The 16,003-nt window shown below is 43.2% G+C and overlaps 2 protein-coding genes across 2 annotated transcripts; both read left to right on the plus strand.

Moving 5' to 3' along the window:
* Positions 1 to 235: 235 nt before the first annotated feature.
* Positions 236 to 7,077, plus strand: pwp2h (PWP2 small subunit processome component). Its single transcript, XM_035678007.1, has 21 exons — positions 236 to 392; positions 769 to 881; positions 972 to 1,066; positions 1,154 to 1,253; positions 1,462 to 1,605; positions 1,834 to 1,969; positions 2,056 to 2,285; positions 2,836 to 2,979; positions 3,076 to 3,146; positions 3,240 to 3,376; positions 3,572 to 3,720; positions 3,845 to 3,992; positions 4,126 to 4,276; positions 4,796 to 4,976; positions 5,085 to 5,232; positions 5,432 to 5,540; positions 5,770 to 5,835; positions 6,066 to 6,284; positions 6,366 to 6,516; positions 6,611 to 6,685; positions 6,764 to 7,077. The coding sequence occupies exons 1-21, from the start codon at positions 375 to 377 to the stop codon at positions 6,912 to 6,914; spliced, it is 2,736 nt and encodes a 911-aa protein (XP_035533900.1). The 5' UTR covers positions 236 to 374; the 3' UTR covers positions 6,915 to 7,077.
* A 676-nt stretch (positions 7,078 to 7,753) lies between these two features.
* eed (embryonic ectoderm development) lies at positions 7,754 to 15,537 on the plus strand. The gene is made up of 12 exons (XM_035677992.1): positions 7,754 to 7,905; positions 8,680 to 8,832; positions 9,011 to 9,103; positions 9,251 to 9,316; positions 10,034 to 10,159; positions 10,506 to 10,587; positions 11,597 to 11,688; positions 11,782 to 11,915; positions 12,010 to 12,115; positions 12,951 to 13,109; positions 13,283 to 13,356; positions 14,411 to 15,537. The coding sequence occupies exons 1-12, from the start codon at positions 7,786 to 7,788 to the stop codon at positions 14,535 to 14,537; spliced, it is 1,332 nt and encodes a 443-aa protein (XP_035533885.1). The 5' UTR covers positions 7,754 to 7,785; the 3' UTR covers positions 14,538 to 15,537.
* Positions 15,538 to 16,003: the final 466 nt, after the last annotated feature.

Consider the following 16,003-nt stretch of genomic DNA (forward strand, 5'->3'; position numbering starts at 1 on the left):
TTGTATTTGATATTTGTGACAACACAAGGAGCCAAAATAAACCATAAAGCACCCTCATTTGAACTTTATTCATTGCATTTTACTCGCTTTTCTAATAGATATTATTGATTATATTTAGTTTTTTCTTCTAATTTGACTGGATTTAGTCTCAAATAAAAGCTGATGTGCCATTTTGGACTCCCCGCCTCTAGAGGGCGACTTTACCTCAACTCAAGCCGGAAATGTCAAGTGTCAACAAAATGCAAACACGTGTGGGTTAGCGGTGGAGGAAGAAGCATGTGTAATGTCAGCTTTGTATATTTACACTTCCACTGACTTGTATAAAGGAACAAATAAGTAGATAAATGCGTCAGGGTTAAGGGATATTCACTAAAATGAAGTTCGCCTACAGGGTAAGTGCGCCACTGCCTGCTAACTTGGAACTGTCGCGCTGCTCGGCAACGACGAGCTGCAGCTAATGTATGGCACCAAACTTCATTCAAAATTTGATTTATTCAGTATTTTCTAACATATTAAAGGTACAAGGTCGTGTAGCACATTCAAGACGTTTTAATGTGAAGTGTTAGTATTCACGCTTAAATTCGGCTGTCGTCTTTGATACCAAACAAGCATTTTATTGTATGATTTTATGGTTTTTAAATGGGCTCTGCTCCAACTATCCTCTACTAAAACAACACAAATTCACATGAAGTTTTGAATGGAGTTCGGGAGCAGGTTCTGTGTCTTAAAAGTGATATAAAAAGAAAAACAACTGTGTCTTTATTGCAGTTTTCCAATCTGCTCGGAGCAGTCTATCGTCAGGGGAATTTGAATTTCTCTAAAGATGGCAACGCTGTGATCAGTCCGGTTGGAAACAGAGTCTCTGTCTTTGACCTGAAAAAGTAAGTCATGGTTAAATACATGAAAGTGTTAGAGCTGAGCTGAAATGCAGTAAAAAAAAGAGTTAATTTTCTTTCTTCTTTGTCTCATAGCAACACATCTGAGACATTACCCATCTCCACAACAAAAAACATAACATGTGTGGGTCTCTCTCCTGATGGACATTTAGCAATCGTGGTGGATGAAGGTAAGCGGTTCCCCTGATTTGAATAAAACTTTACCTGTTAATCAAGCATAAAATAACAAAATTGTGTCTTGTGTTTGTGTCACACAGATGGCGCAGCGCTGTTGGTCAGTCTCATCACCCGAGCCGTCCTTCATCATTTCCACTTTCACAAGCCTGTCAGCAGCATCCGCTTCTCACCTGACGGCAGGTAATCACTCTAAAACCCAAACATATTATAGTTACTGTCATATTTGACAAAGAAAAGCAGCAAATTTTCACATTTGAGGAGCCGGAACCAGCAAATATCTGCTATTTCTGCTTGAAAAATTATCAATAATAAACATTACGGACTATAAAGTTCCTGATTAACTTCTAATTCTTTGTCTTTGTGGCTTTGATGTGTTTTTCCCCCTCAGGAAGTTTGTCGTTACGAAGGAGAACGTCGCTCTGATGTACCACGCGCCTGGAAAGCAGCGGGAGTTTAACGCTTTCGTGTTGGACAAGAGCTACTACGGTCCCTACGATGAAACCACCTGCATCGACTGGACGGACGACTCCAAGTGAGTAAAAACTACTGTATGGGAGAGAACGCCACACCAAACTTCATTCAAAAATTGTTCGATTTAATATGTCAGTACATCTCGGTAAAGGTAAAAAACAAGTGGCACATTTAAGACTCTTTATTGTGAAGTTTTAGCATTTACACTTAAATCGGCTGACGTCTGATACCGAACAACGTGTTACTGTTTTGTGAACTAGTTGGACTGGTGTTATTTTGTCTCCTTCAGGTGTTTTGTGGTGGGCAGCAAAGACATGTCAACGTGGGTGTTTGGTGCAGAGCGCTGGGCCAACCTTATCTACTACTCCCTGGGTGGACACAAGGATACCATCGTGGGTTGTTTCTTTGAGAAAGACAGCCTGGATGTGAGTTTATTTTTTGCCTTCCGCTACGTTTGTGATTTGGGCTCAAAGGATGAGTATGGGAACATCCATATTCTGTGTTTTTGTAGTTGTATACGGTGAGCCAGGACGGGACGCTGTGTGTCTGGGAGAGCGACACCGAGCTGGACGGCCTCGTCCTGAAGAAGAACCGGGACAAGCCCAAGACCCCTATGCAAGGGGACGAAGAGGAGGAGGGTGAGGAGGAGAGGATGGAGGGAGAGGAGGGAGATGTCATCAGAGGGAAAGCTGAATCTCCAAAAGAGAAGACCAAAAACGTTCGATACAAGCAGAGGAGCAAGTAAGACTTACTGTGCTGTCCTTCATTCATTATTATGGTGGCATAATCCATTATTACATATTTTATTTTAGTAGCAGTTGAATTTAATAGTAAATGTTTTCATTCCAGTCTCTCAGTCACAGTAGTTCTTCACAACCAGAAGTCCTTCCAAGAATTCACTGTAGTGTTTGACACTTTGAGTGGCAATTATCCAGCCCTCCATTAAGCTCTTGGCTTCACACAAGCATAGGTTTATTTGTCCCTTGGCTGCTCTAAAACTGTAATGGCAGCATCAGCATTTGTAATGAAAAACAACATGTCTTGGAGTCATTTTTCTTTTCAATTAAAGCTTCAGAAACTGCATAAACTTCCTCCCCAACAAGGTGCAGAGTGAAGATAAATACCAGATGGGGACTCAGAATGTGTCCGTACTCCAAAGTGCCAAATTTTGAGTTGATACTAAAGATATTAGCTGCTTCTTCAGATGCTCCTCAGCAAGTTAAATAAAGGCAAAAAGCAACTGATTCTGCAGCCTTACTTTCTTTATTCACCTTTTTCTCTGCTCTTGTAGACACTTCTTTAACAAAGAGGGGGATTTTAACAACTTGATAACCGCCGCCTACCACAAGCCGACTCACATCCTGGTCACAGGTTTCGCCTCTGGAATCTTCCACCTGCACGAACTTCCAGAGTTTAACCTTATACACTCCTTAAGGTGAGAGAAAAGTTAACTTTTTGTTTATGGCAGGGTAGATTTTAAAAAGCACTGTTTTCCCATTTGAATGATGGCTTTAAATGTGTCTACTTCCAGTATTTCAGACCAGAGAATCACCTCAGTGGCTATAAACAGCTTTGTAGACTGGTTCGCCTTTGGGTGCTCAGGTAAGAAGATGTGTTTGTTTTATATTCTCTAATAAGTAGCACAGAGTGTACCTGTTTTTGTGGGGGTTTTTTATGTAAGGATTGTTGTTTCAGGGATGGGTCAGCTGCTGGTGTGGGAATGGCAGAGCGAGTCGTATGTCTTCAAGCAGCAGGGACACTTCAACAACATGGCCTCGCTGGCTTACTCACCCGACGGACAGCACATCGCAACAGGGGGCGACGACGGCAAAGTGAGTGCTCCACGCTTCACACCGCTATGTATTTCACCAGTCATATCCAGGAAGAAGAAATGTAATCATTTCAGGGGCTGAAAAATGTTTGTTCTACAGAGAAATAATTAAAAAAACAGTAACTAGCGAAGGACTCGTACACGTGCGAATCCTGGTGGTTGTGTCTGAGATCAGACTGTGGTTTCATTTCCACAGGTCAAAGTGTGGAACACCAACAGCGGCCTTTGCTTCGTCACCTTCACAGAGCACACCAGCAGCGTCACCAACGTCACCTTCACCTCCAGCGGCTTCGTCATCGTCAGCGCTTCTCTGGACGGGACGGTCAGAGCGTTCGACCTGCACAGGTGACGTATAGCGATGAGATAACAACTGAGCAAAAACACAGAACAGAAATGGGTGTGTACTGTTTGAATACATTGCACGTTAGCTCCGCTGTACATGACTGCGTGTCCGTTTTCTGTATTACAGGTACAGAAACTTCAGGACATTCACATCGCCTCGGCCTGCGCAGTTCTCCTCTCTCGCAGTAGATGTCAGTGGAGAGCTGGTGAGCGCGGGAGCTCAGGATTCCTTTGAGATCTTTCTGTGGTCCATGCAGACAGGCAGACTGCTGGAGGTAGGCACATAATGACACGTCTTCTCTCAATTATCTATTTTGAGGTTTTCTTGTGACATGCAATAAAGAAGTGGGATATGTTTAAACATGCACTTACGTACTCCTTTATGCCTCCTGCCCTGTGACTGAATAGGTCCTTGGAGGCCACGAGGGTCCCGTCAGCTGCCTGTGTTTCAGTCCGGTCCAGTCCATCCTGGCCAGCGCCTCATGGGATCGCACCATCCGGCTGTGGGACATGTTGGACAGCTGGCAGGTCAAAGAAACACTTGCCCTCAACTCTGATGGTAAATATGGTTTCTTGAGTAAAACAGCAGTGATGCAGCCTGGTCATTTGTGTGTTGGGAGTTGTCATTTTCCATACTGCCACTAGGGGGCACACACAAATAGGGCGTTTCCAGTGTAGGAACTTTCCCAGGGGAGGAAGGACTAAATTTGATTGCCGTATGATAGTTCCAGGTGCTAAGAAAATCCCTACTCCAGCGGTAATACTTTCGTTAGGGCCACAGTTTGTAGGGCAGACCCTCACTAATTCACTCACAACACAAAGAAGTCTCTCTTACTGACATTAGGTCTATTTGCCTTATCTTCACAGTGCAAACAGGAATGCAAAAAAGGGTCTTTAGTTCCCCTGGTTCCATAGTTTCTGGTTACAAGAATGTGCAAAATCTGTTTCAGGTGGACTTTGTATCATTATTCCTGTGCAAGTTTTTTAAGCCATGGAGGATTATTTGGGGGATTTCAGGAAGGGACTACAGAAAAGCAACTGCAAAATCACACATTAAAATGTTTTTTTCCCCCTTCAGGTTTGTCAGTGACTTACCGCCCTGATGGTCAGGAATTGGCTGTGGCCACCCTCAACGGTGAGATCTCTTTCTGGAACCCGCACACGGCCACACAAACCGGCTCCGTGGCTGGACGCCATGACCTGGAGATGGGCCGCAAAGAGACAGATAAAATCACAGCCAAACAGTCTGCAAAGGGAAAGTGAGTGAGAGAACTGAACAGACATTTCCTGCAGTCCAAACCACAGAAGAAAAGTTTGATTTGATGACTTACTGCGTGCACTGATTGAGGTTGTGCTTCACGCTTCAGGTCCTTCACGTCGCTGTGTTATTCTGCGGACGGGGAGTCGATTTTGGCGGGAGGCCAGTCCAAGTTTGTCTGCATCTACAACGTCAAGGAGCAGATGCTCATGAAGAAGTTTGAGATCTCCTGCAACCTGTCCTTTGATGCCATGGAGGTACACGGCCTTACCTATAGCTCAGTCAGGACCTGTAACTGCTCTCAACTGCAGATACAGCGTTAAATGTAGTATTGAGCTTTAAAGGGAAAACAGTGGGTTCATTTAAAAAAAAAAAACAGACCTTCAGTCTTGAAAATCGGTGTGTAAGTTAGCGTGTGAGCCCCGTTATCTGATTGTGGTCCTACGTTCCCTTCAGGAGTTCCTGGACCGACGGAAGATGACGGAGTTCGGCAGCCTGGCTCTGGTGGACGAGGGAGCTGGAGACGGAGACAGCGTCAACATCAGCCTCCCTGGAGTCAGGAAAGGTATGACGCTCGCTTCAACACAGATATTATGAATTATAAGAATGTCTTAATTCTGCCAATAGAGGTTTAGGAATTTGCAGTGATTAAAACAAGGTCATTTCAGTGATTTTATATGCAAGAAGTGCTTTAGGTCGATTTGGATTCAATATTTTTGTTCATAAATTGATAGAATTTGTTCTCACTGCAGTTTATTCTTTATGTATTTTTTACGTTCTGTATATCTTTACAGGTGATATGAGTTCTCGCCACTTCAAGCCAGAGATCAGAGTGAGCTCGCTGCGGTTCTCCCCTACTGGTAGGTGACAGAATTACAAGTGTTTTTCCTCTGCCAGAAGTTGGCAATATCAAGTTTTGTGAGTAGCAGTCAAATCTGACAAAGGAGATCAAAAGTGGTTGCTTAGAAATAATAAGAACTTTTTAAAAGTTTTAAAACACATACTTTAATCGCATACAGTTAAGATAAAGTTTAAGACGACGACTGCGAGGGCGAAACCGGTTTCATAAAGTAGTTCCATCTTTTCTCAGGTCGTAGCTGGTCTGCCACCACCACCGAAGGCCTGCTGGTCTACTCCCTCGATGGATCTCTGGTCTTTGACCCGTACGACCTCGACCTGGACGTGACGCCGGCCAGCATACATAAGCAGCTGCGGCTTCAGGAGTGGGCATCGGCCATCGTCCTGGCGTTCAGGCTCAACGAAAAAGCCCTGAAGCAGGAAGTGCTGGAAAAGGTGCCGCATGAGCAGAGTGAGTGAACCGTCCTTCTCACAACGCAGTGGATTTAAAAACGAGTGGCTATGATTTAACTTCCTGTGTTTGTTGTTCCAGTCCCGGTGGTTTGCGGCTCTCTTCCTGACATTTACGTTGAGAAGCTGCTGGGCTTCGTGGCGGCGTGTTTGGAGAAGTCGGGTCACCTGCAGTTCTACATGACCTGGGCCCAGAGCCTGCTCATGCTGCACGGTCAGAAACTCAAGAACAGGTCTGCTCCCAGTCCCTTATGACTGTTTCATTAAGTGCACATTACTGTCTGGATGTAACTGTGAGTGACTGAATCTGATTCTCTCTCTGTGCAGGTCAGGGGCCATACTGCCCACGCTCCAGGCGCTGCAGAAGAGCATCCAGAGACACTTTGACAATCTGTCCAAACTGTAAGTCAACATCAACCTCTACTATTGTAGAAGTGGCCTCAGTGAACCCTGAAACCTTAATCTGTTTTCTTTGCACAGGTGTGACTTTAACATGTATAACATTCGCTACGCGGTGGCTCTGTCGAAACAGAGGGGCATAAAGAGAGCAGCTGAGGAGGACGAGGAAAAGGAGGAGGAGGAGGAGGAAGGAAGGAGGATGGGGAGGATGATGAACTGTCTGAGGAGATGAGTGTGGCCTCTTTGGAGGGTGCAGACATGATCCTGTAGGCCTGAAGCCAATCCACCTCCTTCCAACAACAATAATAATGTTGGACTGTGAACAGATTTTTGTGTATTTCAAAAAACATTATGATTGTAAACAGTTTTTTATTAAATGATTATATGTAAATGTGCATGTTTTTGTGTTTTATTTTGCCTGCGTTCAGTTTGGTTGAAGCACACACACACAGGTGATCCCACTTATTCTGACTGATTAGACTTTTAGGACTGTGTGGGCTCGTACAGTTTGATAACTCCCTGACTCTCCTTCAGTCAAATGAAAACATGTTTCTGCAAAACCTCTAAAGAAATGAATAGATGTTAGCTTTGTAGCATATGCAAGATGCTTCCAACCATCTTCAAGGGTGGCTCCTGTCACTGTGCAATGTCTAACTCCAGGGGGATATGCTCTTAGGCCAACTGGAAGATGTAGTCCTTCCAGCATTGAAAAAACTACAAAAAAGGAGGTATCCAAAAGCAGCATCCATTAGTATCTGGACCACCTCAACTCCCTCACAAGAGATACTGGTTGTAGTCTTGATATTAGAGAGATTGGGTGAGACATTTAGTGCATTTAATGGCACTGAACTTAATGATTATTGATTATTATTAATATAGCTGCAGCTTCTAAAATATTTTCATTGTAAAAAATGTTAAAACAATGTAAAATGCTGATAAAAAATTATACCTAACATAAAAAAAAACATCCGTGACTTTTTGTTTTTCTTCTAAATTTAAATGAAACGGAACTAAAAAAAAAAAAAAAGAACTACAACTTGAGACCGATTCGAACTACGATACCCAGCAGCACTTGCGGCGGAAGAGGCGGAGTTTGAGCCAAAATGAGGGAAAATAAGAACACGTCCGATCCCCCCTCTCAAGCGGGAAAAGAAATACCGGCGAAAAAACAAAAACTAAGCAGTGACGAGAACAGCAACCCCGATTTATCAGGAGACGAGAATGTAAGCGGTCAAACCGAGTTGTTTAATCGACGAAATGAGCCATAAATTGCCTTTTAGCGGGTTAGCATCGTGCTAAAGTAGCCGGCCAGCTAAAGCGGTGTTAGCCAGCAGCTTTTTGTCCCGCTGTTACCGGCGAGGTTCAAACAGCTGGTTGTCATCGATATAAGATGATATTATGACTTTATTGTGTCCGCGGTGGGTGGTCCTACGATCCCTGGTCGGGTCTGTGTCTTGCAAACACCTGATGTCTCGTCTTTCGTGCTCAGACTGCAGGCATTCACGTGTAACCTTTAGGTTAGCTGTAGCACCAGCGGCTAGTAGAAGTTAATCAGGGAGATAACTCATTAAAATGTGCATTTGTGTTAAAGTAGCTGCATTAAGGTTGGAGGGATGATTGTTTATTGGTATTAGCAACATAGAAGGGAAATAGCAACTAAAGCAGAGCCATTATGGTCGCTTATTTAAACTATTTACCTTTTTTTTGAGCATATATAAGTGTATAAAAGCTGTATGTTAAATGATTTGTGCAAGAATAAAGTGCTTCAAGGTTTGTAGAGCAGCTGCAGCTCAGTATAGTGACAGGATGCTGATGGGAGCAGAGTTACCTGCAGCATGGTGCTTCCACATATGCAGATTAGACAGCTCCAGATACTGGCAACAAGTTATTGTTCAGCTTGTAAAGTACAGATCAGATCATTGATTATGTGCGCTTCTCCTCCTGTGACAGTAACCAGCGAAGACACCTGTATCTTTTATCTATTTGTGCATTTGTAGGACGATGCTGTCAGTGTTGAGAGCGGGACCAACGCAGAGCGCCCAGACACACCCACCAACACAGCCAACGCCCCGGGGAGAAAGAGCTGGGGCAAGGGCAAGTGGAAGTCCAAGAAGTGCAGATATTCTTTTAAATGTGTCAACAGTCTGAGGGTGAGTACAGGCGCCGCCTCGAACAACGTCGACGCCGCTTAATAAACAGATGAAATCGTGACTTTAAGGAACGAGAGTGACGATCAAATCCGTCCTAACGTTGTTTAGATCTTTACAGGAGTGCAGTCGTGTTCATTTCACTTCCTCTGAATTCATAATGACGTGACGGTTTCTGCAGGAGGACCACGGGCAGCCGCTGTTTGGAGTCCAGTTTAACTGGCACAGCAAGGAGGGAGACCCGCTGGTGTTTGCCACAGTCGGGAGTAACAGGGTAGGTGATGATGAGGCAGCTGACGGACGCGGGAGTCGTGTGGTATTTCTTGATTCAGCATGTTGTGCAGCTACGCGTGTGTAACCTTTTTGTTTTCCACTGGATGTTGTTCTATACGTAACTTTCGTGCTGTCTTTTCTCCACCAGGTCACTCTGTATGAATGTCACTCTCAGGGAGAAATAAGACTCCTGCAGTCTTATGTCGACGCAGATGTATCCTTTCACTCATTCGAGATGCTTTTAAAACTGTCTCCTTCCTCGTTGTCATTCTCTCACCAAGATACAGTTTCATGTCCACAAAGTAAGACAAGCTGCTTTTGTTTTAAGCGTAGATGACAGAACCAGCACAGACGCATTTAATTCGTTGTGACCTGAGGTAAACCAAACAAAGACTGTATTAAGATAAGGCCATACTTGAAATGTTTCCATAGAAATGCTGTTTACACCTTGTGTTCTGGAGATCATTTGAGGAAGATAAAAACCATGTAGTGTCTTGCTGACTGTGGGGAAAAATGGGACTTTAAAAGTAAGTTTCCAGTTTAAGTGTTCTTTTATCACCCTGCCTTGCTTTAAAATCGCTCATTTAAAGTGAGATTCTGCCACAGTTTAGATAGGAGTGCATTAATATCAACCGCTTTACCATACCAGCCTTAAAGCAAAGCCCCAAACTCAGAGTTGGTCCAGTATAAAAAAAAAGCTCCTTCTGCCATTTGGATATTGCAACTTTTTAGGTTGTTTTTTGCCAGTATGTGGATGTATCATTGGTCTTAAATTGCATTCACAGTGGTCTTAAAATGTCTTACAATTACCTTGTTAAACTTTCCAAGTTGCAGAAAAATAATGACTCGACCTTCTCTTAGGCGAGGTCAGTTTGAAGCTCACTGAGTGTCTTTTTTTGTTTGAATTTCCTTGACTGAATGTGTTGCAAAGGCAGATGAGAACTTCTATACGTGTGCCTGGACGTACGACACCAACACAAGTCATCCACTGTTGGCTGTAGCCGGTTCCCGCGGCATCATTCGGGTGATCAACCACATCACAATGCAGTGTATCAAGGTAGAGTCGCTCTGCCATCTCTTGGCACACAGCCCTCCTTTCTTCTTGGAGGAACCCAGCACACACGCTGCCCTCTTGCTGAACACACATAATATACATCTACCTGTACATTTTCAGGTACAGGTAGCCCCAGTTAGGATTTGATATAAAACTGCATTTAGAATCATAAACCATTCACCAAAAGTCATTCCCCGTACATTAACCTCTTCCACTCAACGGCCGACGATGTGTACCACTTCTATGTGGCATATACTGTTGACCTGGGAGGGGAAATCAAGTTTTATGAGTGTGAATGAATCAAGATCCTGTCTACAATTATCATTTGTTTTGTGTGTGTCAAATGCAGCATTATGTAGGTCATGGAAACGCCATCAATGAGCTCAAGTTTCATCCGAGGGATCCAAATCTCCTCCTGTCTGTCAGCAAAGGTAAAAGACCTGCAGTAACCTTAAAATGCTTCGTATACAATTAAACTGTGACACAGGACAGCCAATAAGAGGACAGCATTTCACATATTCATTTGTAGGGTGAATACAACAGCAGTGACATGTGAAAAGGCCCATTCTTGGATGTAATAACATAAACCTTGATGGCTTTATAGAGCTCATTCCTGATTTGTTGCTACCTTTATGGCACGTCTATAAAGCAAAATAAAAAGTAGGTCACTCCTCAGTTATATGACCATGTGACTGTCAGGTGGTTCCTTAATCCGAGTCCCTCATGGCCCAGGTAGCAGCATGTCCTGCTTGATAAGGGCAGCAAAGGTGAATGTTTTTCCAGTTACAGCCTGCTTTAAAGTTGTTCAATTCACACATTCTCACCGTGTCGGTGCCCAGAACATCCACCTCTGCTCGCCTCGCTACAGTTGGTTCAGTGTAAAGGAGGTGTCACTCATTTAATTTAGCTCTACCAACAGCTGATACATGGAGTAAAATACACACTGTCCAACCTGATTTTAATCCTGTAATGGAGGCAAAAATCTGCTGATTGTTTGCTTGTTTACAGGAGATAAATGATTTGAGAGTTATTTGCCTGCTGTTTGAAGAAGCTGTTAAACCTTCAGTAACAAGATCTGTTGAACATGTTAGCAAAAAAAAGCAGCTTATTTCCACATCCAGCAGTTACAGGGCAGCATTAGCATTTATTTGGAGTCGTGTTTCTGTCCACCTGGTGACTATAAGGTCATTATTCACTCTCTTTTAGCTCTGTATTTGGTCTCTTCCAACCCCTGGGGGAAATATCTGGCTCTTTAGCTGCTAAATGCTCCACTGTTCACCAGCAACTGTGTCTGTCTGCTGTTTGCTGCTGAGCAGGTAGTGTAAAGTGGGTTTTAAGAGCTTTTACTCAATAGTCATTATAATTAAAGTGATTTATCTGATGCTTGCATGTATGAAAGGACCTGGTTTTATTCATAAGTGACTCTACTTGTGTCCTCAGATCATGCCCTTCGTCTATGGAACATACAGACGGACACATTAGTGGCAATATTTGGTGGTGTGGAAGGTCATCGAGATGAAGTCCTGAGTGCTGTAAGTATGGTTAAATCTGCCCTCTGGGAATAACAACACTCACAACCTGGATTTCCATGATAAATATATATATGTATTGTAATCCCGCTGCAGGATTTTGATCTTCTGGGTGAAAAGATTATGTCATGTGGGATGGACCACTCCCTAAAACTTTGGCGAATCAATTCAGAGAGAATGCAGAAAGCCATTCGTGGATCTTACGAGTACAATCCCTCAAAGACCAACAGGTGGGGGAAACACTCTTTTCACAGCTTTTACCTCTAATCTTCAGTTTTTTAACTGCTTTATCTTCTGTTTTTATTCATTGTGTGTTTTCTTCAGGCCTTTCGTCTCACAGAAAATTCACTTCCCGGATTTCTCAACGCGAGACATCCATAGAAACTATGTGGACTGTGTGCGGTGGCTGGGGGATCTAATTCTTTCCAAGGCAAGTTGATAAAGAGTGTATCGATACGAAGTGTCTTTGAAGTATTCAAAGCCCTTCACTGTTTATGAGCCTTATTGTGTTTTAGATTAAACTTAAATGGCTTTACAGACCACGTCCATCAATTAAATGCCCTTTTTGGCACATAGTAATTGAAATCTCACTGTGGTTATGGGTTTTTGTGTGTGAAGAGTGAGTTTGGATTTATTGAAGTGGGGTTGTGTGAAGTGCTCATACATGGTGTGTGGCAGTCTGCAAGCCCCCAGTTTGGAGAAAGGAGACCGGAGTACCAGCACGCAGTTTAAGTGAGTTATTGCTGTGGCAGCAACACCATGTATTGTAGCCGTGTAGAAGAAATCAATATCAGTTTAAGCGTACGCTATATTTAGACTATTGTCACGCTTCACTTTGCTGTCAGACAGCCATTTCCAACGAGAAACTCCATCTGTGTCCTCTTCAAAGCCACCAGACTGCTTTGACAAATGCGGTCATTTTACCTCGCAGCACACGGAGTTGTTGGTTTAAGTTGCTTCAATCCTTAACTTACATCAGCTGCTGTGTTCTGCAAGGTTAAACGAGTCTGGTGTCTTTTCAGAGAACACGGATGGATCGGACTGCTTTAGTTTTCCTGTTGTAAAGGCCAATAAAAAATCTGTCTGCTTCTCCAATGGATGCGCACGTCGTACAACCGCACTTTGAAAACTGAACAGACCCTTTAAATAAAGTGTGCAGAAAGTGCTCTGACTATGTTCTGAGGCCCCTCAAATTGGAAAACTGTGATCTTAAATGTTTTACATGCTCTCTTTTCATCTTTCCTGTTTCCTCTTCGTGTCTGCAGTCCTGCGAAAATGCCATAGTCTGCTGGAAACCAGGAAAGATGGAGGACAACATCGATCACGTTAAACCAAATGAGTCGAACGTGACGATTCTGGGACGCTTCGAATACAGCCAGTGTGACATTTGGTACATGCGCTTCTCCATGGACTTCTGGCAGAAGGTGAAGTGATTTATTTTTAGAACATGGTTCATCTGTAGCTTCATATATGGGCATCTTCTTGTACAACACATGATTTGACCTGTAAAGTTAATATATTCAGCTACAATCATAATACTCAAACTAAAGGTAGAGTAGGTCGCTGATACTTTGTCTTCTGGGATGCTGATTTACAGATGCTGGCTCTAGGAAACCAGGTGGGGAAGCTTTACGTGTGGGACCTCGAAGGGGAAGACCCTCACAAAGCAAAGTAAGTGAGCTGCCCCGGGGACGAGAAAGCTTTTATTACAACAACAGATGAGTCACACTTTTAATCCCCGTTGACAGCCAGGACACTCCCTCTGTCACTGATGAATGTCCAATAAATCCACCAAAATATGAATATAATGCAGTGCCTGTTTCAGGACTGACTGCTATGTTGTTAAACGGGTTTAAACATTACACGAGTGCGCTGTCAACGTCATGAACTCAGCCAAAGTAAACCTTAAAACAACTCGTATATAAATGGCTGCCTAAAATAACAGAAACTCAGAAATGCCAATCTTGCAAAGCTCATAATGTTTATTTTTTGTTGAGACAGTCAGATGGTGGTTTGCCATTTAAAACGTTAATAATCAGAAGATAAATTGCCCGAGCAAACGTCAGCAGCCTGCTCTACTCGTGGGTTAATGTCAAAAGGCAAAAGTTAACTGGCGTCGTACAATGAAACTCCTAAAATCTTAATAATAGTTTAACCGTCTAGAAAGGGCAGCAACGTTTAAACTAGTAGATCCCAACCTTTTACCTTGAGCGACCCGTTTCCTGTCATTGAGTAGACTGACAACCCCTCCCTAAGTGACATACTTTATGTATATTTCATCTTATATTCAATGCAGAACAACAGTATAGAACAACTGATAAACTGTAGTGTAAATGAACACAACTGCAGAGTTGCAGTTTGAGTAAAATTAGTTGTTTTGGATGAATTTTGAGCCGATTATTTTCTGCAAATGTTGATCATTTTACACAATTCTCTGCCTGTAATTGTGTATTTTTATTTTTATTTTTTAACAATCAGACATACTACCCAAACTTAAAGAAAAATACAATTTCCCCCTTTTTATTTAACCCAACATATCCTCATTCATGGCTAACATAACTTAAACAAATCAAAAGAAGCACTTGAGCACCTATGAGCTTCGGCGACGTCTGATGTTTGTAGGGTTTGTGTGCGAGGCTCAGTATGAAGTCCCTGCTGCATTCGACGAACTGGCATGTATGATTTGTTTTGTGAAAACTCTCCTCCTCCCCTCTGTGGTCTCCAGGTGCACCACACTGACCCTCCCCAAATGCACGTCGGCCATCCGGCAAACCAGCTTCAGCCGCGACAGCAGCATTTTGATAGCCGTGTGTGACGACGCTTCGATCTGGCGCTGGGATCGACAGCGCTGAACCGTGTGGGGGTTTTTGGGCTGAAGAGTTTTGGTTCTCGTTGCTCCCTCCCTCCCTCCCAACCTGCAGCCCCGTTGTACAGATCTACACTGCAAGAAGTGTCCGTTTTGAACGTTTTAGTCTTACATGTGGTCTAAAAAACACTTCCTATATTTCCTCAAAGAAGTGAGAAAACTGTGCCATGGTGGGATGATTCCTTTTGTTTCTTTGGCCAAGGGAGATTGTTTTCATTTCCTGTTTGTCTGCCAGCAGGATTTTAAAGTTAAAAGAAGGCTGATGACAGAAAAGGGACATTTTATATCGAACAAAACATCAGCACTGATGGTAAAGACATACTTTGTTCCACGAGTTAATATTTTAAATTAAATAAAAACTAATTCCAACAGCCCGTACCGGGGGAGGTTAAGTGCCTTCTAGCTTCCTATGCAGACTCACTCATCGGACCTTATCAGATCAATCAATCTTTAGACCAGAGGAATCGTCTGCATCTCAGTCAAATGGCACATTTTTGTCACTTGTTTTGGGAAAAATACGACAGATACAACAGATGAAATGACCAAAGATGGATTTGTATTTTTTTTTTTTTTGCAGTGTGCCGTGTTTTGTATTAACTTTCTCACACAAAAAGATGTTTCACATTTTTTTTTCTTTCTTGAGTTATTCTAACATTTCTTTGCGTCTTTTTTTGAAAATGCCCTCTTGCTTTGCTTTGATGGCCCTCCTCTTCCTCTTCTTCATATGGACACAAACACACAATAAAAGGTATTTTGTAAATATAATACTCAAGAGTCAGTTTGTGCAATTACTGAGGTTGGTAATGGACACTTGAAATTGTATTTGAAGTCATTTCTGTCGCTTTAAAAAAATAAAAAATAATAATCCATGTAGCTTTTATTTTGAAATGTTTGATCTAATCCCGTGTAATAAAAGTGCTGAAGGGAGGGGAAGGGATGTTCTTTTTGCCTTTTTGTGGAGTGCTTGAATAAAACGTATTTTTCTACAGGTTGTGCAGTTTGTTTTTGTACCTTCCAACAGTTCCATACCTCCGTCCCCTCAGGAGAGACTGCACATGTTCAAGGCCTTTGGGGAGCGTTAGAGTGGAGATGTGCGTTATTTCTGCGCCTTCCACTCCCAACATGCAGAATCATGTGATTGGAGGCACTTTCTCCTCATGAACCCCCCCTCTACACACACACACACACACACACACACACACAATAAATGACGTCCGACTGACCGTCCAGGGCGGAGTGCGCCACCGGCGCTGCGCTGCTGCTTCCTTATTTCTCCCGGATGCAGCTGACGGAGCGTTGGCCCTACCTGGCGTTCGGACTTTTTTGCCTCTTGATTGAGGTTCCGAACGTATATAGCCTAGATTAACGGCCGGGCAGAGCAACACCGAGTATTACTGTTCTTCGCGCCTAAGTCGCCCAACAGTGGCCCCAAGTTATGTCCTGGGAGTCTCC

Source organism: Morone saxatilis, unplaced genomic scaffold (assembly GCF_004916995.1).
Source record: "Morone saxatilis isolate NCDOM2014 unplaced genomic scaffold, NCSU_SB_2.0 Contig6, whole genome shotgun sequence".
NCBI lineage: Eukaryota > Metazoa > Chordata > Actinopteri > Moronidae > Morone > Morone saxatilis.